At 34.5% G+C, this 22,878-nt stretch overlaps 1 protein-coding gene across 1 annotated transcript; it reads left to right on the top strand.

The window, feature by feature from the left end:
- The first annotated feature begins 21 nt into the window (after positions 1-21).
- cwf19l2 (CWF19 like cell cycle control factor 2) lies at positions 22-21,154 on the top strand. Its single transcript, XM_042740124.1, has 17 exons — positions 22-170; positions 2,360-2,470; positions 2,897-3,022; positions 3,679-3,789; positions 4,505-4,624; positions 5,281-5,374; positions 6,665-6,774; positions 8,075-8,652; positions 9,687-9,789; positions 9,907-10,122; positions 10,789-10,926; positions 15,715-15,927; positions 16,904-17,020; positions 18,066-18,221; positions 19,231-19,311; positions 19,393-19,494; positions 20,709-21,154. The coding sequence occupies exons 1-17, from the start codon at positions 78-80 to the stop codon at positions 20,847-20,849; spliced, it is 2,610 nt and encodes an 869-aa protein (XP_042596058.1). The 5' UTR covers positions 22-77; the 3' UTR covers positions 20,850-21,154.
- Positions 21,155-22,878: the final 1,724 nt, after the last annotated feature.

The raw sequence follows: 22,878 nt of genomic DNA, 5'->3' as shown, positions 1-22,878 counted from the left end.
CAAGCGAGTGGCATCTGCTGCGGCAGACGCATTACGGTAGATGTTTACGACAGTTGGAGCGCGTTTGCGGCAACATCATGGCAGCATACAGTGGGAGTTTTGAGAGCGCAAACAGCATTAAATCCAGAAAAGAGGCCAAAAGAGAAGAAAGAGAGCTCGTTTTACAACAGGTAAAACACATAAACTCTTAAAACTAACATTCAGTCAGAATAAGACTCGAAGACCTAGCAGAATATGAAGCGAATGCTGTGTTTGACAGCTGTTTACATCACGTTTCGTGAATATAACGTTACAGCTCGATTATGAATTTATCTCTTTATTATGTAATGTTTTTTTTTATGAAATGTCCCAAAGCGTGTTTTGAACTTAATCAGAGCTTTTCTATATAATGTTTGTAAATATTTGTTGTTTATTTCGATGTAGTTATTATGTAAATATGTTTCATTATATAAAAGTAATTAATTAAATATTAATACTTAATAATTCTTAAAATAAATGACACTAGCTTTCATATACTGTTATAAAATGCAATCAGCATTAAATCGACAAAATACGTGTCCAAAATACCAATTGTTTTAAAGACAGAATTTTTCTCTATATGAAATAGTATTTTTTAAGTACAGGATATAAAATGTCATTTATTTTAGGAAATAAATTTAATCTTTAAATAAATTATTTATTTTGAGAAAGAAAGCCAGGCTCACTTTTTTCAGTTAGAGAAATATTTCATTATGAATTGACACTCTCTAAAAAGTTATGTCTAGTGTAAAGTTATGATCTAATTTAATCATATTAAAGGAGATGTTCTTAAAAGAGGATTTGATTATAATTAATTTCACTCAATATTCAAATCATACCCACACACCCATACTACTTTCAGGTGGCACTAACAGTCCACAAAACACTTAGCAATTAATATTTGCAATTTATATAGAATGTGACCTATTATGTTGAAGGTACAAATCAGAGGAAAGGCTTTGAGTTTTGTGAAATAAACATTTTTTCCTCCCTTTGTACAGTGAATTCTCATGGTCTCTGATTTGAGAAAGCGCCATGACCTTCAAATATGTTTGAACTGTTCCTATAATCTGGTTTTGAAGAATTGTAAATGATGATATGCATTAGCATCACCACTAAATAAATAAATAAAAAATAAATTAAAACCAAATCTATCAAAAACTATATAAATGACAAGCACATAAAAAACTACAAAAATTAAACTATAAATGTAAAAATAAAAGTTCATTTAAAAATGGTATAACATTAAAGTTAAATAGAAACATTTAAAAGACAATAAAAATGACACGGGCACATATCAGTTTTTTTCTAAAATTAAAATATAAAATTTGAAATATAAAAATAAAAACTGTATAAAGTGAAAGCTAAATAGAAATCTAAAAAAATCTAAAAAAAAAAATAATAAAACTAACATAAGAACAAAATTGCAAGGAATTTAACTAAAATGTAAATGAAAATTAAATAATTGTTAATTTAACCCCTTAACTGTCACTTACATTTTTAAACATAGACTTGTAAAGTGCACGATCCAAACCTACATTTTTATAATTCATAAACAAAAACATTTTGTAACATGATATTGACGTACCATTTTCATGGTAATGCAATGTTTGATTTTAAAATGGGTTTCAAAGGAGGGATTTTAAGATTTTAAGTTTTCAGGTGATATATAATTTCTGATGATTTCTAAAGTGTGACAGAGAAAAAGACAACGAAAAAGAACTCCTGTTATGATGTATATTTTTGAGGGTGCACTCTTGTCATAAATTAAACTATTACTTTTCCTACATAATTTAAGAAAAAAAAACAGCTTTCCAATGATATATAGTTTGTCATGACTAGATTAGGATTTAATTCTAATATAGTGGCATCCCAGTGACAGTTAACAGGTTAAAGATTTTATAAATACTCTAATAGAATATAAATACTAAATACTTGTATGATGTGAAACAGTATTTCAAACAGGAGTACGCTGCATTGTTAGATGAACTCACTTTTCTGCATGTTTAATCATCTCAGAAATAAACATGCTTATGATGTTGCATTTCGGGGCATTTTTAGCAAATATCGAAGGTCATTCTGGTTGGGTTTACGAATAGAAAATTCAGAAGCTGCAGAAATAATACAAGTAGTTTGCTGTTCCAACCGTAATCACTGACGTGTCCAGGTCTCGGTACACATACGGTGTGTGTTATCTCTCTGCCAGCTGTGTTGGTTTTCTCTGTGCACACATTTACTTTAGTCTGACTTAACCCTGACAAACCTTTATCACCTCAGTGCACACGCACAACCTGCTCTATACTTACCTGCTTTCAGAAATCACCACTTTATCTCTCTGCAGGCTAAAGAGAAGTATGAGAAAGAGGAGCGGAGGAAGGCCGAAAGGAGGGCCAGGGGTGAGGACACATGGATGCTTCCGGATGTTGACCTGCGACTGCAGCAGATAGGCCAGGTCAGAGGTCAAACTGAAGCGTGAGCCTCGCTACAGACGACAAGAAACACATATAAATGTGCATGTGTTTAATGAAGATGAATCCTAATATAACTCATCTCTTCTGCTCACCAGGGCTGCATTTATTTGGTTAAAAATACAGTAAAAACACTAATATTGTGAAATATTATTACAATTTAAAACAACTATTGCTTATTTGAGTATATTGTTAACTGTAATTTATTTCTGTGATGCAGCGCTGAATATTCAGCTTCATTACTCCAGTCTTCAGTGTCACATGATCCTTCAGAAATCATACTGTAGACATTCAAATGCTATGAAAGCTAGTTCATGTGATCTTTAACAAGATGTGGTGCACCCCGTCTTGACTCTTTCATCTCTCTTCACACTGGATTCACATTTTGTGCTTGTTATTTTTGCACACAGGAGCATACAGTGAAAAACAAGAAAAAGAAAAAAGAGAAGAAAGCAAAAAAGAGTAAGAAAGAGAAGAAGAAGAAAGCCAAGAAAGAGACGAAAGATGAGGAAGGTGCATCTTGTGACAGCTCTGAAGTATGTGCCTGGATGTTTTGGGTTTTATTTTATTAGGTTTTCACGTTACGTTTAGCCCTTTTAATCACATTAAAGGAATTATTCACCCAAAAAGTGAAAATTCAGTCCATCAAAGATTAGGATGAGTTTGTTTCTTCATCAGGTTTGGAGAAATGTAGCATTGCATCAGTGTCTCAGCAATGGATGCTCTGCAGTGAATGGGTGCCGTCAGAATGAGAGTCCAAACAGCTGATAAAAACATCACAATAATCCACAAGTAATCCACACCACTCCAGTCCATCAGTTAACATCTCGTGAAGCTAAAAGCTGTGTGTTTGTGAGAAATAAATCCAGCATTAAAACGTTTTAACTTCAAACCGTTGCTTCTGGCCAAAACCTATAATAATGCTTCCTCCAGCTTTTGTCTTCTCAAGATGTTAATGGATGATTACTTGTGGATTATCGTGATGTTTTTATCAGCTGTTTAGACTCTCATTCTGACGGCACCCATTCACCGCAGGGCAAATGGTGAACCGTTCCTTTAATCCACACTTAACTGTGTTTCACGCAGTTTTCTTTTCTCCAAAGATTTCAGGTTGCGTGATGAAATTTGTTGCCGTAAATTGCGTTTTAGTATAAAATCTTATTTTTTTTCTGTGCCAATCTTTTCTTTTCAGGACTCGGAGGACGAGTGGGTGGAGGCCCAGGCTCCGTCAGGGGGCGGAGACAAGGCATGTAAGGCGGAGCATGAAGCCACGCCCGCTGTCAGCTCAGCCAGTGCTAACCAAGTAAGATCCTACTCTATTGTTGCTGAGTGAGTTTAGTTGGTTATCTGAAATGAGCCCCACTATTAAATCAATAATCTCTCTCTCCCAATATCCCTAAAATCTCAGTAATATTATTTCACTTTCAGTGAGAACAGATTTATAGTTACTAGTACCTGACAAGTCTGTCTTGTGTTCTCCAGAATTAATGGAGGCGGTTTGTCATGCAGCAGTTTAATGTGATCTGATTACTATCCTTGCTGTGGTCCGTAATCACAGTCTTCAGAAAGACATTGAGATTATAAGAGAGCAAAAGAGAGAGTGTGTGTGTGTGTGTGTGTGTGTGTGTCGGAGTGGGTGATTGTTGTCCTACACAGTAAAGCCACTTGTGGAAACTTCAATACTGTTATTAGTTGAATTGAAGAGCTCTCTCTGAGCCGTGAGGGCGTTCACACTCACATCCGTTTTCAGAGCCACCAGAAGTCATTCATTTTCATTTTCATGCGATGTGACGAAGATGCGAAAGGTTCAACTTTACACAAATGGGCCGAATGCACACAATTGCTTTTGTGTCTTTTAGAATAGTTATTTTTAGCAGCTATACATTTGCTTGTGGGTCGAAATAGAAAGACATCTTTTTTTTTTTTTACCTATCATTTATGACCAGATTTTCCAAAACGTCCATTACGATGAAGAATATTCTTGTTTTTGTAGCCTCTGTCTGTTTGACTATTCTTAGAGAGACGAATGGATGACCTTTGACTTCCTGGCGATGAAGACGACCTCTCTGGCAGAGAGACGAGCTCAAAAAGAAGCCGAGAAAGAGGCGGAGAGACAGAAAGCAGAGGCTATCGAACAGGTGAGCGATGTTTTGTCTCCAAACAGCATGAAGTTCATGAAGGCAGCGGTGCATTTGTAATAGTGTTAAGCAGTCTGTTGTTAATGACACAGCCGTGCATCTTAAAAAGGACTAATGTTTCCTAATGAGCATGCTGCTCTCAAAAATATGCTTTTCAAAAAGATTTTTTCATATTTGATCCCAATAACAAAAGCCGTCAAATGTAAATAGTTTTGGTTTTAACAGATATATTTTTTAATCCTTTTTCACCTTGAAAATAGCCTTGAATTCTGGTATAGCATTAAAATAAACAAGCAATGAGTTTGTGAAACTGAACTGCTATTATTAACACATAACTGGCCTATTTTATGCACTTCTCATTGCTGTGCATCTCTGCAGAAATGTTTTTTTGTGAGCGTTTTCTTTTCTCAGTTTGTGTTGCGAATGCTTGCAATGAACAATACATCTTTCATTGCTTTATATGTCATATAAATGTCATGCATAATGCTGAGAAAGTACCTCGGTTCAGTACCAGTGTGTCATAATTTATATTCTTTTCATTTTATTATCCTCTCCTTGATGCAAACAGCTGTTAAAAGCAACCAAGTGTTAAAATAAGCACTTTTGTTGTATGTTTTTGTGTTTATCATGTGTGTGTCTCTCTCTCTTTCTCTCAGGCTGGTCTTCACAGGTTAGAGTTGAACCCTTACTGGAAGGACGGAGGAAGTGGTCTGCCCCCGGAGGACACCTCCAGTACCGCAGTTAAAAAAGGTAAACGCCGAAACCAAGTGTGATGATCTGACACAAGATTATTTTTGCATGATTATTATGTGTTAATTTTTTTTTTAAAAAAGATTATTGGAGTACATTTTACACAAAGCTACTTTCTTGGTCTGTCTGCTTCAAAATTTCATGTTTAATTAATTGTTACTTGTTGCTCTTGTAGTTATTTACTAGCAATTTCTGAGTGAAAATTGTTTACGTAAACAGTGTAGAGCAGTTCAACATTGTCCTTTGGCATTTTTTTGTGTTGTTATTCTTCTCTTCCTTCATTTTTATGAAGTCAGTTGATTAGACATCATTTTAGATTATTCAAATTTAATTAAACCATTTGAAATGGAATGACTTTTTGTTAATTGTATACCTTGTGTAATTTATTCTGAGATCGCCATGAAATAGTCTTGATGCCGAGTTAGAACAGTGGATAAAATAAATAAATAAATTAGAAACGGAATCTAGAAAAATTCAAACAGAAAACATAGAACTTGTGAAAATATAAAATGGAATGGGAACAATTATTAATATATGTATTTCATATTGTAGATTGTTATTATTGCTTTAAAAAGTTTCAATTCTATTCTGTAAAATGGTAAATTGTCTTATATATTATATACTATTTAGTATTTGTAGTAATATAATAATAATAATAATAATAATAATAACAGATTTCACAGTGCTTTTTACCTGTGCAGAAACTGCTTTTGTGAGCATCTTTCACAGACATTTGTTGCAAACACTTGCAATGAACAACAACTTTTGTCTCCAGTTCGTTAATATTTAATGTGCAGAATGTTGAGAATGTATTCAGGTATCTGTAATATCAGATCAAATTAACATGGGCCATAAAAACCCATCTTCTCTGTTCAGAGTTGTGTAAAATTTCATGTTATTCACCCTAAATGTAAAAAAAAAGACAAATTAGCATTTACACGTTGGTCAAATAACCTTCTACAAAGCTAAATTGGCTGTTTGTGGCAAAAATGAGCTGCTAATTTAACCAGACTTTATGTAAAACTTAGACTATGTGGAGCTATTAATTTTGTAACCCATGCTCTTGTAGAGAGAGTTTAAAGCCAATGAGCTGCTCTCGTCCTTTTTCATTTTTCATGATTCATTCAGTGCGTTTTCTCTGTCGTTTAAATATACTGTTTCACTTGTCACAGGCGTGTGGCACAGACGTGAAGCTGACAGCGCAGCTCTTATCTGAGCGCTGTACAGGCCGAGCGGGAAGTGTTTATTTGACAGATGTTTTACACTGATTTCTCTCTGTCTCCGCTGGAGTGGTGAATGATGGAGGGGTGAGCTGGCTCAGGAAGTCATATCAGAGGATGAAAGAGCAGGCCGACAGAGAACAGCGCAGTCTGGAGAGCGTGGCACACAAAAAAAAACAGGTGGTGAACACACACACACACACACACACACACACACACACACACAGCAGCGGTAAACAATAGCATCTCTCTGTACTTCAACACACTGGAAAGTTGCTTCTCTTCTGCGATAGTTCACAGTTTGCATGGCAGTGTTTCTTAATTTGATTCATATTTAAAGAACTAGCTTATAATGTTAATTTGTTCATGAAACTGAAGAAATCATTGCTGTTGTGCAACCAATACGGACATGATGCCACGTGATGATGATGATGTTGTTGTATTATTTCACACTGTCCAGTTTTTCTCTCTAGTCACATTCGGTTTAGACAGCAAGATCATAACTCAAAATAGAAAATCTTACTTTGCGGAGCTTCCAAATTTGTAGAAAAATATTTTACTATTCACTTTCTTCATACAGTTATGCTCAGAAATAAATCAGACTTTTGAATCAAACATTACAGATTTTGACTTAAAGTAAAAAAAAAAAAAAAAAAAAATCAACAACAGCATAATATGAAATTATTGATTGTAATTATAAAATACAATAAATTTTAAATTTATTGCAAAATAATATTTGAATATGTTATTTTAATATATTGTAATATGTTGTATATTAATATATAAACTAATAAATTTATATATTTTACATTTATTGCAAAATAATATATTTGAATAGTGTATTAAATATATTTTAGTATAATGTTATAACATAGTAATATATAAATGCATATGAATAAAATATTAATGTAATTTATATGTAATGCAAAATGTTATATATATAGAGAGAAAGGAAAACAATTGTTTTAAATATTATGATATATCATAATTTTTAATGTATACTAATATATTAGTATTAGTTATAATTAATATATAATGAATTTATGTATTATGTTTATATATTTTATTTAACAAAAAAAGTGTGTGTATTTTATATATATATATATTCAAATATATCAATTTGAACAAATGTTATAATAAAAAATAAATGTATCTCACTGCTGAGCTGTTTTTAGCTTCAGAATTCATGGGTGGTACAGCTTGTAAATATGATTTTCTTTTTAAAAAAAATAAAATAAAATTATATATATATATATATATTTTTTTTTAAAGTACGCTGAATGATGACTAACAGAATCGTATACCATCAGTTAATACTTCTGGAAACTGACTTCTTAAAACTTATTAGTTTATTTTAGTGCCTTCCAATGCACCATTTCACACTGAGAGCAATCAGTACTAAACTGTAGTGAATTTATTCTGCTTCAAGTGGAAACAGGCCTTAATGATGTGTTTTGATGGTTCTCTGTTCCCACCGCAGTCGATGGAAGAGTTCCAGAAGAAACTGCGAGAGGCAGAAGAGGCAGCGTATGGAGAGAGGAGAGAAGAGAGGGGTGAGAGGAGAGGAGACCGAGAGAGATGGAGGAGAGACGACAGAGGAGAAGGGAGGGAGAGATGGAGGAGAGGAGACCGGGAGGAGAGACGGAGAGACAGATCTCCACACGCTGAGAGAGAAAGAGAGCGAGACTTTGAGAGAGGACCTCGAGGCCGCGACGAACGTCCTCCGAGATCCCGGCCGGATCCAGACGAGGAACGGCATTCCCAGAGACACAACACTTCCTCTCTGTCTAGCCTCAAGTTCCTCAAACCCTCAGAACCTGATGAGGATATGAGCGGAGGGGCGGGGTTCAGGAAGGCGGGGCTGAAAGGCTCTACGTCCAATCAGAGTGCAGGATTCAGGAAACCTGTTGTTGATGATGATGATGGTGTTGTGCCTGCCTGGAGGAAGAGCAGTGCTGTGCAGGATCCAACGGAGACACCGATCCCACAGAAACACACAGAGAAGAGCGCCGCCCCGCTGGAAGAGAGCAAAACTACAACATCCTCAACAGTGAGCAGGTCAGAATCAAGGGATCATGTGATTTTAGAAGAGATTTCACTAAATGTCATTCTGACCTTTACACCCACATTAGAAGACAATCCACTTTTTCAAAATGAGACAAAACAACTAAAACTAGGATATTTCTCGGATATTTCTTGCTTTAATACACCCTCTTAACAGCTGTTTTTTCTTTGAAGAACCAGGATTCCCATTGTGTCATGTACGTTAATACATTTTTATAATGAATATTTATTTTTCTAGCTATGCCAAACTATGATTATTGATTATTAATTAATTAAAATTAATTATATTATTTGAATACAATATAATTATAATTTTTTAGTAATATATGGTGTATATTAATATCTAATGTGTGTGTATATATATTTAATTACAAAATAATATATTTAAATTTGTATATAAAAATAATTAAATAATTAAAATGATAATTAAATTATAATATATTGTAATAGTATATTTTACATTTATTTAATATATATATATATATATATATATTATAATATATAAAAATGTTATGCCAAAAATCATTAGGATATTAAGTAAAGATCATGTTCCATTAAGATATTTTGTAAATCTCCTACCATAAATATATCAAACCCTAATTTCTGATTAGTAATATGCATTGCTAAGAATTCATTTGAACAACTTTAAAGGTGAATTTCTCAATATTTAGATTTTTTTTTGCACCCTCAGATTCCAGATTTTCAAATAGTTGTATCTCAGACAAATATTGTCCTCCTAACAAACCACACATCAATGGAGAGATTATTTATTCAGCTTTCAGACGATGTATAAATCTCAATTTTAAAAAATTGTCCCTTATGACTGGTTCTGTGGTCCAGGGTCATATATTTACATTTAAAATATATAAAATATTACAATGTAAATATAAATACAAAATGGTTTTTAGAAATTTATGTCCAGTAATCACAAATGATTAATTGGAAATGTCATCAAGTCAGGGAAATGTATTGATTCTATACAAGTTTTGACATTATGCTAAAACTGATTGGTTTTGTCAATCTACCAGTTCAGAGAGCGAGGAAGAGGAGGAGGAAGAGGTGATCCTGACAGATGAAGAGATGAATAAACTGGGAGCCAAACTCGTCAAAGCAGAACTCATGGGAAACACGGTGAGCTCATTAAAACACTCCTGAAAACCATGTGACCTAGACATGATTCCTTAGTAGGAAGCTCACGGTCTTCACGTGCTAGAAGTAGACTCAGATACTGATGGTATGTTTTGACAGGCGCTGGTGGAAAAACTGAAGGCTCAGATGCAAGCGGCCCGTCGAGCCAAAGAGAACCGAGCTCAAAGAAGAGCCCAGAACAAACCGGTTTCTGCACCAACAGACTCAGAAAAGGACATGGTGCTGTTCAGGACTGACCCTTCAGGACGAGCTTGGCCGGTCAAAGCCCCGTCCCAACCACAGGAGCCTAGAGGAGGACGCAGGAAGCAGAAAGCGGTGAGACACTCAGCTTTGAAGTGTTATTATAGTTAACTAAAACTAAAACCATAAAAAAAATGTTGCTTGAAATAATGTACTAAACTTGATGTACTAAAACAACTCAAATCAAAACTGAAATAAAGAATAAAAACTATATAGGCATTAAAAAAATTATAAATACTAAAAATGAAAAAAACACAAACTTTTTTTTAATTTAAAAAGTCAGTGCAAAAAGACAATTAAAAAAACTAATTCAAAATATTAAATGAATATTTATAATAGTTTCTCATCGACACTAAAACACACTGCAGCTTTGCTATTTTTATATTTTTACATTTTTAAGTATGGCTATTTAGGATTAATTTATTTTTAAGTTTTTTAGTTCAGTTAGGGTTTTTAGGATTTACTTATTTCCTGTTAGTAATTTCCGTTCAGTTAGTTGCCAAGGCATTATTTCTGATTTTCATTCATTTTTAAATTTAATCTAGTATTCATATTTTATTTCAACTTTATTTTCAAATAACAAAATTAATAGTTTTAGTTGTACTTTTAAGTAACTTTTCTCCTGACATGATGTGATTTTGCTAAATATGGTAATTTGATTGGAGTTTACTTATAATTAATATTAACTTTAAGCTACAACTTCAAATGAGGTCACGTTTTCTCCTCTTCTGGGATTTTTAGATCGAGACGCACCAGGATGGTGAGCGTATGCGCTATTTTGAGGATGATGATGGTATGGATCTGCGAGAGATGGTCAGACGGGAGAAGATGAGCTCTGCGGAGGATCAGAACGCTCTTTACTCACGCATGGCGGCTAAGGTGAGCCTCAGTCTCCTTTACTGACTCTGTACACACCAAACACTGAGAAATGACTGCGTGGAGTTTAGCCAATCAGCAGAAAACGGCAATAAGTAGTGTGTGTGTGTTTCTAAAGCGTGTTCACAAAGATTTAATATGCATTTTAAAAAACTGGATTCAGGGTTGGTTATTATGGTTTACTAAAACTATAACCTATTTCATTACTTGAATTCAGGGTTATTATAGTTAACTAAATCTAAAATTAATAAAAAAAATGTCTCTTGACATAAACATTAACTGAAATAAAATATGAAAACACTTTATTTCAGCAAGTTGCCAATGTAACATTTCTGATTTTAATTTAGTTTAACTTGAATAAAATAAGTACAACCGAAATATTAATAAATTAATAAAAACTATATGGTGCAACTACATAGAATTATTTAAAACAAACAAAAACGTATAGGAAAAATAAAAAATGGTAAATAAAAACTATAATAATATCTTAATGATACTAAATAACACTGATTGAAATAAAATAAACATAAACTGAAATAAAATATAATATAAAAAAAGCTTAAACCTTTTTTTTTATTTGATGTGTTAAAATAAACTACAACTGAAAAAAAAAATTATATAGCTATTACATTACAGAACAATATGACTAAAACATTAATTAATATTCAAATGAAAATGGGAAATAAAAAACTAAAAATCGAATTCAAAATATTAGTAAAAATTATAAAGGTTACTAAAATAACACTGGCTGCATTATTTTCAATGAGAGTGCTGATGCTTATATAAACTTGACCTTTTTTGGCTTTATGCAAATGAGCAGCATTGTAACTGCTATTATTAGCCTGAAGACATTAGAGCACCAGTGTGACGTATAGAAATATTCGGCTGCTTTAATATATCAGGCCAGAGTTTGTGAGCGGCAGACGTGCATGGACAGCCTGTGCTTGTATATTTGTCTGAGCTGGTCTATGTTCGTAAGACAGACTGGCCTCAGCAGATGGTGGCGGTGTGATCAATCTCTCAGTCTGTCCTCTTCTCTGGCTCCCGTGTGATTTGGTGTTTCTCTGATTTTAAACCCGGGCAGGGCTACTAAAATCCGTTATAATAAACTAAGATGTCACGGTCGCCATGGAGACCAGAAATATAAAAGTGACAAACATTTGCACATTTTAGCGGCACGTCTCTCCGTCTCTCTCTCTCTGCCAAGTTACCATGGCATAGCAGCTAAAAGTGTTATTAATATATTTATTTCACCAATTTCACCAGTTGCTGTGTCTGGTATTGTGTGCGAATGTGCAGAGTGTGTGTTTGTGTAATTGCAGTGCATTAATTTCAGCTGAACTGCGGAACGTTCGTCTCCATTCAAACTTTTGTAGAGAATTTTTAGAATGTCGACGTCACTTTTATAGAATGTTCGCGATTCAAAATCTAACTGAGAGCGAGTAATGTAATTGAAATATTTGCACACTTAATAGACAACTGGTCTGCTCCCTAAAAATAGTTTGCATGCTGAAATATGCTTGGTGTCTTTTTCAGCATTCATTTCTTCATTATCATCTTTGTTTTATTACATTTTATGCTTAGAAAATTAAGAGTTTGTGCATTTCTCATTTTGTGCATTTCTCATTGTCATGCATTAATCGATTTTTACACAATTTGAAATCTCACCAACAGCAATCATGCTATTGTAATATTTGCATGTTAAATATGCATTTAATTTTTTCACTTGGGTTTATTTGCATAATGAAATGTGCATGGTGGTATTTTTTTCAACTTTGTTGTTGTTTTTTTTTTTGATTTGTCGATTTTCTTTACATATAGTAACTCTTTATAATAAGGTTCCATTAGTTATTGTTAATAATTGCATTAACTAAAATGTACTGACAATGAATAATACATGTTACAGTATTTATCCACCTTTTTAATGTTAGTTAATAAAAATACAGATGTTCATTGTTAACTCAGCTCCATTATATAATACTAACAGATGTGACTTTTGAATTTTAATTTTAATAATATACTATTAAAAGTAAAAAAGAAACACTAACTAAAATGAAAAATTTAGTGTTTTTATTGTTAGTTCAAATTAACAAATTTTATCAATTCACTTACCTAAGTTAACAAGTTAACAAATCAAAGCTTATTGTAAGTTTTACCTTATTATTTATAATTTATTTATTTATTTACTTATTACTTAATTAATTAAATATATATATTTTTATTTTAATTATTAATTTATTTAATGAATTAATTAATTTATTAGATTTTTAATTATTTCATTAATGTGATTTTTAATAATTATTTAAAAAAAAAAAGGAAAAAAAATGAATCTCCATTTGATTCTTTAATTAATTTATCTAATTATTTTAAATTCAAATGTGAAATCAATTTAAATGTATAATTCAAATATGAAAATATTCTTTGGTTCACAGTAATACAATGTAATATTTATTGTAATATTTGCAACTGTTGATTTATTATTTATTTGATGAATTAATTTGTTTGATTTAAATTAATTAATTTGATTTTTAATTATTTCATTAATGTGACTTTTAATACATATATTTTTAAATGCATTTTAAATTATGAAAATCTCCTTTGGTTCACAGTAATACAATGTAATATTTGCAACTTTGTTGATTTATTATTTATTTATTTGATTCATTCATTTACATTTTAATTTTGATTTGAAATAAATAAAATGTAAACCCAGCCATGATGATCTTATTGTAATATTTTGATTGGTAAAAAGTAATTTTGACTAGTAAATTTTTTGGGGGGGTAATTTTGTTGCAAACAGATTTGTTTATTCCTTGCATCTATTTAACCCTTAACAGCCACTTTTACAGTGCAAACACAGTCATGTGTTAAGTGTTGATTCTTAAACAGTCGACCGTAACCATGATGTGCTAAAACCTGCATTTAAATAAAACTGAAAATGCAAATCTAGTTGTTAGATTGGTGTATGTAATCCAGACGGATGTCAGCCAGCCACAGACCTGCACACAAACTATCATTAAAATCTCTGCTCTGTCTAGGTTTTTATTTGCATTAGCTGGAGTCAGAAAGCAGAGAATAAACACAGAATTGAAAGTGCAGACAGACTCTCCAACACCCTCACTCTCACCTCGGCTCCTCTCCATCTGTCAATCAAACATGCCAGTGTGAACAGACACGCCTCCCACACAGATCACCCGTTGCTACGGATACATTGCCTCTTTGTCTGCTTGTTGTAGCACAGCGTTAAAGCTCTCTTGCTCTCGCGTGTGTTGGAGAGAAACACACATGCTCTGTTAGTGTAATCTCTGCGGCCCGGTCGCATCTGCTACTGCTTTCTGGACTCTGCTCCAGATAATGACCAGCAGGTCTGCCAGCAATCAGCAGTGAATCCGCACCTGACCCTCAATCAGATCACATGACCACATGCCGCCCAATCAGATCACCTGACCTCTGTTTCTCTCGCAGAAGTGCATGGCTTCTTCCTAATCTGCATATTATCACTCCTATATAGTATACAAGATAATAATTAGGGAGCCTTAAATCATAGGATGTAAAGCTTCCAAAATAGTGTACTATTTCCAAAGTATTTTTGACTTATACTAGTACTTGGACTATTTTTTACACAAATACTAGTACATACGTTTCTTACTAGTGAAGTATAAGAGTGGTGGGGGTATTTACTTGAGGTCCTTATGAGAATTAATATTAATATTGTAGTGGTTTAATGACACATTCATATGTTCAAGGTTCTTTCATGTCTTTTTATGGCAACATGACATGCAAGTAAATAGATAAAATATTTAATCTTTAATTACATTTATTTTATAAGTTTATTTGTTTTATTAAATAGTGTTTTAGTGGTTTGACTTTCTAGTTTAAAGTTGAGTGAAACCTCTTTTTAGTTGTAATAGTGTCTCAGGCCTCATTGACACAGGTGTTCAGTATTTATTTATATAGTTGGTTATGTATCTGTTTACTTATTCATTAATTCGTTCATTTTACTATTATTAATAATAAATAATAAATACATAAATTTAAAAATAAAGAAATATATAAAGAAACATGCATTTATATGATTATTATTATTATTATCAGTACTATTAAGTCCAATAATAAAAATGTAAATATATATATATATATATATATATATATATATATATATATATATATATATATATATATATATATAGTTATTATCTGTATATCTATTACTATAATACTGTTGTACAAAATTCAATGAAAAATTTGATTTTGAAAATAATTATAATAATTATTTTATTTAAACTACAAATTAATATTTATGTCTTACATTTTACACTTTCAAATGTTCAAATCCTCAATTTTTTTTTTTTTTTTACATTTCAGGTCCTCAAGCTTTTATTTTGTCCCAACATTGGTGAAATCCTGTAAAATTTTGTCCAGAACAATTTTGGAAATTATGCAAATGTGTAAATAAAGTATTGCATCCCAAATGCGGCAAAGTAAAAAGCCACATTTACTCTGAACTAAGGCACTGAATACAGTGGATTATCACACAGCTGCATTTATTCATGTATTTTAGTTTCACATTCAGTATAACTAATTACTAGCTTTTCATCAACTTAGAAACCCCTGTTTTGGCGCATGAGTTATTAGACTCATAAAACGATTCTCATTCCTCCGTCCTGAACTGCTTTCAGCTCTTAAATCAAGATAAAACTCGCAGACATGCAAGATAAAGTGACTGATAAAAGTCTGCATGCAAACATAACTCTGTCTGTGTGTATGTTTTACTGTGTTATTAATTTGCAGATGATGGGGAAGACAGACGGCGATAACTACACGCTGGATGACATGTTTGTGTCCAGCGCGGCTCAGAGGGAAAGATCGGGTCGAGACGAAGAGCGGCAGAGGAACAAAGCGGTGCAGGAGACGCGGCGGTTAGCCGGCCAGATGGAGAAATGCAGACACTGCTTCGATAGCCCTGAACTGCCCAAACATCTGATCGCTGCTGTCGGAAACAAGGCACGATATATTACTGTTGCACGCTAGCATGCTAGCAACCTTATAACAATGCACTAGTAACCATTTATAAGACCTTATCATCTTCCTAGCAACCACCCAAAACACCATAGCAATGTCCTGACAATCAGTAGCCCTTAGTAACCTACAGTAATGTCCCAGTTACCACTTAGAACACCTTAGCAACTGCATAGCAACAACCCAGAACACCATAGTAACACCCTGTCAACCACTTACCACTATCCCTATCCCACTTACCATAGAACACCTTAGCAACTGCATAGCAATAACCCAGAACACCTTAGCAACCACATAGCAACACTCTAGCAAACACCCTAGCAACCTTAAAGCAATACACTAGCATCTGCTTAGCAGACCTTATCATCTGCCTAGCAACCACCCAGAACACCATACCAATGCCCTGGAAACCATCCAAAACACCTTAGTAACCTTACAGTAATGTCCCATTAACTGCTTAGAACACCTTAGCAACTGCATAGCAACAACCTAGAACACCTTAGCAACACATAGCAATGCCCTGGCAACCACACTGAACACTATAACAACTGCATAGCAATACCCTGGCAACCACTCACAACACCATAGCAACCTTATAGCAACAACCCACAGCACCTTAGCAACCTTATTGTATTGCTGTTTAGAAGACTTTAACAGCTGCCTAGCAACCACCCAGAACACCAAAGCAATGCCATGGAATCCACCTAGAAAACCTTAGCAACCTCATTGCAACAACTTTGAACACCTTAACATTTTTATAGCAGTTTTCCAGTAACCACTTAGAACACCTTAGCAACGGCATAGTAACAACCTAAAAAACCATAGCAATGCCCTGGCAAACACCCAAAACACCTTAGCAGTGGCATAGCAACGTGAGTTTGAGATGACAGGAGACAGACTGTCAAGATTTTAGGGCGCTGTCCTCATTAATCACATGACGAGTGTGTTTTCTTTTGTGCAGGTGTACTTGTGTCTGCCGAACAGCGTGTCTCTGACCGAAGGTCACTGTTTGATCGTCCCTATCCAGCATCACACAGCGGCCACGGGTCTGGATGAGGACATCTGGAGTGAAATACAGGTACAAACGTTGCAAACACGTGTTGGTGTACAAACTCATTAGTTTGTGCTACAGGCATGAATTATGAACAAGGAACCTCTCTGAACACCTTAGCAACTCCCTAGCTACCACCTAGAACACCTTAGCAACCCCTAGTAACCACCCTGAACAAGCTCGCTAGTAACCACCCAGAACATCTTAGCAACTCCAACAACCACCCAGAAAAACTCCCAGAAAAAACTTCGTAGCAACCAGCCAGAACACCATAGTAACTCCCTAAAAACCACCCAGAACAAACTCACTAGCAACCACCCAGAACACCTAAGCAACTCCCTAACAACCACCCAAAACAAACTCCCTAGCAACCACCGAGAACACCCAAGCAACTCCCTAACAACCACCAAAACCAACTCCCTAGCAACCACCGAGAACACCAAAGCAACTCCCTAACAACCACCCAAAACAAACTCCCTAGCAACCACCGAGAACACCCAAGCAACTCCCTAACAATCACCCAAAACAAACTCCCTAGCAACCACCGAGAACACCCAAGCAACTCCCTAACAACCACCAAAAACCAACTCCCTAGCAACCACCGAGAAACACCAAAGCAACTCCCTAACAACCACCCAAAAACAAACTCCCTAGCAAACCACCGAGAACACCCAAGCAACTCCCTAACAATCACCCAAAACAAACTCCCTAGCAACCACCGAGAACACCTAAGCAACTCCCTAACAACCACCCAGAAAAAACTCCTTCGCAACCACCTAGAACATCTTAGCAACTCCGTAGCAACCATCCAGAACACCTAAGCAACTCCCTAATAACCACCCAGAACAATCTCCCTAGCAACAACCAGAATTCCTTAGCAACTCCTTAGCATCTCCCTAACAACCAGCCAGAACTCCAGTAAAACACAAATAAAAGACAATTAGAATGTGCTTTCTGCCGTGTTGTCTCCAACCCACTCCCATTATTTAAGTAATAAAATAGTATAAACATTTGATTAGCAGATTAATGGATTAAATGAATGACTACTAATGCGCCCCTTTCTCTCTCGTAGATGTTCAGACGGGCTCTGGTCCGCATGTTCGAGTCTCAGGAGTTGGACTGTGTGTTTTTGGAGACTCATATGAATCCGAAGAGGCACCTGCACATGGTGTACGAGTGTGTGCCGCTGCCCAGAGAGCTCGGAGACATGGCACCCATTTACTTTAAGGTAACTGAACAAACAGGCGTCACAATAGAGCACAGCAGTGACTGTCCAGTTCTTCAGCGGCTTTGATCCTGAAAGTGCTTTTCCTCTTAATTTTTCCCATAGATCTTTGTAGGAAAACTATTTTGAGAAGAGCGTTTTGATAAACATATGCACTGTTGCATATTCTTTATATGTTGTCTTCATTTTTTTAATGAAAGTTTGAATAAATCTGTTATGAATTTTTTTATGACAGCTATAATTTAAATGTTTATGTAATAAATTGGTGTTAATTTTGTAATTAAAAAGTTCATTAAAACTGCATTTTAAATGTAATAAATTAATTCTAAACTCTAAACACCTTAGCAACCTTATAGCAATGCCCTAATAACCGTTTTGAAGACCTTATCAGTGGCATAGCAACTACACAGAACACTATAGCAACTCCCTGGCAACCACCCAGAACACACACCTTAGCAACAGCATAGCAAGACCCTGGCAACCACCCAGAACATCTTAGCAACAACAAAACGACAACACAGAACACTTTAACAGCCAAACAGCAATTCCCTGGCAACCACATATAACACTTTAACAATTGCATAGCAACACCCTGGCAACCACCCAGAACACCTTAGCAACTTAAGTTTAACTGAAGTTTAAGTAACTACTTAAAACACTGTTGCAACTGCATAGCAGCAGCCAAACAGCAATGCCTTGTCAACCAGCCACAACACCTTAGCAACCACATAGCAACACCCTGGCAACGACCCAGAACTCTTTAGCAACTTCATAGCAATTCCCTAGTAACTGTTTAAGATGCCTTAGCAACTGCATAACAACAATCACCCACAACACCTTAGCAACAGCATAGCAACACCCTGGCAACCACCCACAACACCATAGCAACAAAACAGAACACCTTAGCAACCGCATAGCAACACCTCAGCAACCATCTAGCAATGACGCAGAATTCTATAAATCTGACTGATCTGAATTAAAAAACAAACATCTACTGCGTGCGTGTTTTCAGAAAGCCATAATGGAGTCAGACGAGGAATGGGCCATGAATAAGAAGCTTGTGGATCTCTCATCCAGAGACATCAGACAAGCTGTGAGTTTTTTCTGTTTTCTCCTGATGTCTTTTATTTTTCCTCCTCTCTCTCAGTGTTTGACGTCGCTCGTGTTTTCTCAGGTTCCTCGCGGGTTGCCGTACTTCTCCGTGGATTTTGGATTGCAGGGCGGATTTGCGCACGTTATCGAAAACGAGCAGAAGTTCCCACACTATTTCGGCAAAGTAAGCCTGACAGTAGTCTTATTGTGAAGCTTTACAAACAAGCAGAGCAAAACGGGATTTTTTAAAGGGGTCATGAACGACCTGTTTTTTATTTTGTAGTGTTCTTCGAGGTCACTTATAATGTTATTTTTACATCAAAAATACAGTGTACATTCCTCATCGATGGACGCTGCTGTGATTTAGGTTAAAACGGCATAAATACTCAATAGATATTAAATGATCTGTTTAACAGACAAAGCAGTAGTGATCAGTTACTCACACTCGTGTCTAATATAGTTGGCACAGCATCGTCTTTTTTTTAGGGCTGTCAAATGATTAATCACGATTAATCACATCCAAAATAAAAGTTTTGTTTACATAATATATGTGTGCATACTGTGTAATATTTATGTGTGACCCTGCCTGTGAAAACCCAGCTAAAGTATATTAAGAAGAATATATTATGTTATATATTATATATTATATATTTTATATATAATATAAAATATAAGAATATAAATATATAAATGTATATACATGTAAAATATTTTCTAAATATATAATTTATATGTGTGTATTTATATATACATAATAAATATACCCTGTACACATACATATATTATGTAAACAAAACTTTTATTTTGGATGTGATTAATCGTGATTAATCATTTGACAGCCCTACTTTTTTTTCATCTTTCTGAGAATCCCGAGTCGAACTGTTTCTTGTTTGTAAACGAATCTTCGGTAAAATGAAGTGAACAAAGGACTGTGTTCTGACTGACGTGGTCTGGATCTTCATAAAAATTAAAGTTCATTCACTCTTTCCTAATGTTGGGATCAGAAGGAAGGCAATGCAAGCACTGTTCTTCCACAACTTGTCACTGCACAGCATCTTGTTGTCTTCAGAGCATCTTTATCGTTTGGTGCGCGAATGCTACATGCTACAGCAACATGAGCGAATCAGTGGGCGGGGCTAAACAGACAGCGATGTAGAAGCAGAGTTTATCCACACTAATTACATTCTAAAAGCAGCTGTTTTTAGAATAACGAGAAAGTTTTGAGTTCTGAAACTTACAGGATATATCGTGTTTTTATAGAACCGTGACCTCTTATATGTCAAAAGATCAATGGAATTTTGATTTCTCAGTTCATGACCCCTTTAAAATCCCACTTTAAATCACGTTCTCAGAATAACAAATCAGCATATTGACTGAGATTTGATGTGTCTGCATCAGGAAATCCTGGGCGGGATGCTGGACCTGGAGCCGAGACGGTGGCGGAAACCGATACGCGAGAATTTCGACGACCAGCGAAAGAAGGTTCTTAAGTTCGCTCAGTGGTGGAAAGCGTTTGACTGCACTAAAACCGACAGCTAGACACTGACTTTTCCGTACTTGAATTGTAATTTTAGAGAGCTGGTCATGTGTACATGGCTCTAGTATCTAAAGTAAAATGTCTAGAAAATAGTCATTTAAACCAGGCATGTTTTATCTGGTCTGAAGATTTTTATGGGACACTTTTCATGTTTCAAATCTAGATAAATGTTTTGTTTTTTAATTAAATGTCAACCCAGGAAATATTTGGTTTTCTCTTAAATATAATACCTGCTGTCGTCCAGTGTTGATGTAAATCATGTTTTCCTGAGCAATTAAACTCTGAATAAAATATTACAAGACCTCCAGCCGCTCAGCTGATTATGTGCTCTGTCTTTATAATCTGATTATGTTTAGATGACGTCTCGCTCACTCGTTCCTGTGAACCTGACCTTGAGTTCACCCTGTTGAGCACACTGTGGGGTGATGCTGTTTATGCCCTACCATTCATTTAGTGAAAGAAAGAAATCAGTTTTGTTTTTATAGCTATATTTTAGGCTGTGCTGCTTTTCAAGAACATGCACATTAAACTGTTATGTTGCAAATGCAGTTTCTTAAAGAAACCTGCTTTAAAAAAAACATTAAAGAATTAAAATTTGCATTGCATAGAAGACAAAACGCCACAAAAATATTTAGTTCTGAGAGAAAAAAACAGAATTGCAAGCTATAAAATTGCATTTGCGAGACATAAACTTGCAATTTTGAGAAAAAAACTCACAATTCACAATCATCACAATTTTTACTTTGAATTCTGAGTTTACATTTCACATTTCTGTTTTTTGTTCCCGCCATGGAATCTAAAAATGTGATTGCAACTTCTTAGCTCACAAGTAATTCTATGTGAAATTTTCACAAATGTAAATGATTTTTTTTTTTTTTTAATTTTGTAGTTCTGAATTTTTTTCTCACAATTCTGTTCAAAACAAAATTCTATTCAGATTTGTCAAAACTTTTTGGAGTGGTGAGCTGTGAGTAAATCTAACACTGCACTTTTCTTCTAAGGATTGCAAGTTAACATCTCAACTCTGAGTTTATAGAAGAAGAAAAAAACTCAGCATTGTGAGAGATAAACTCAGAATTGCTTGAAAGAAGTCATTATTTATTAATTTTATTATTAAGTTTTTATAAAAAAAGGCAATCCTGTAGAGGTCATTTTGCTCGTACAGCTATAGGCATGATTTGTATTTGATGTAATTGCATCAGGAGAGAAGCTGTTGTGTACTCGGTCTGTAACAGCAGATGAGCTGATGTTTTATGAGGGTGTTAAACAGCACTATCACAGATCGCTCAGGGTCACAGGTGAAGGTGGAGGTCATGGTGGCGTGACCTGACAGCTGCTTTATTGTTCATTCACACACACACACACACACACACACACACACACACACAAATAATTACAACACTGATTTGCACATTTTGTCATGCAGCACTGCACAGACACAGACTGACAGCATGAAGACCTCCATTCCATTTACAATAGAGCCGTTTCTCTAGTAAAGGTCACACACAGGTAACACAACTAATAAACAGCAGTTGTGTAAGATGAGTTATAGATTGTGGATGTGATTAGCAAATCTGATTATATAATTAACGAGCTATACAATTTATTTGTAGATACTTTTGCCCCAGTCTTTATATTTATTCATTAATGCTTCTTTTTGTAATCTTACATCAAAACAAAATTAGATAACAAAATTATTACTAATGTAATGAGTAATTATATAGATATATTTGTGTACGTATTGTCTATATACTGTGTATGCAAGGAAAATAGCAATTGTACTAAATGGCAAGTAACTATCTAATCTTGATAAACAAAAACATTTATATAATCAGATTATAATTATGCAATCAGATTTGTGATCCCACTTATTTCAGTTGGTATGAAATTAAAATTCAACCTATTTTCAAAATGCATGTCATAGGATCTTATTGTATTATTTTGGACAAATTATATATATATATATATTTCCTATATATATATATCTATATATATATCTCCAAAATATATATATATATATTTCCAAACAGG

This window comes from Cyprinus carpio, chromosome B15, assembly GCF_018340385.1.
Source record: "Cyprinus carpio isolate SPL01 chromosome B15, ASM1834038v1, whole genome shotgun sequence".
NCBI lineage: Eukaryota > Metazoa > Chordata > Actinopteri > Cypriniformes > Cyprinidae > Cyprinus > Cyprinus carpio.
The sequence above is the reverse complement of the archived record's forward strand: the minus strand, read 5'-3'. Positions and strand labels throughout refer to the sequence as shown.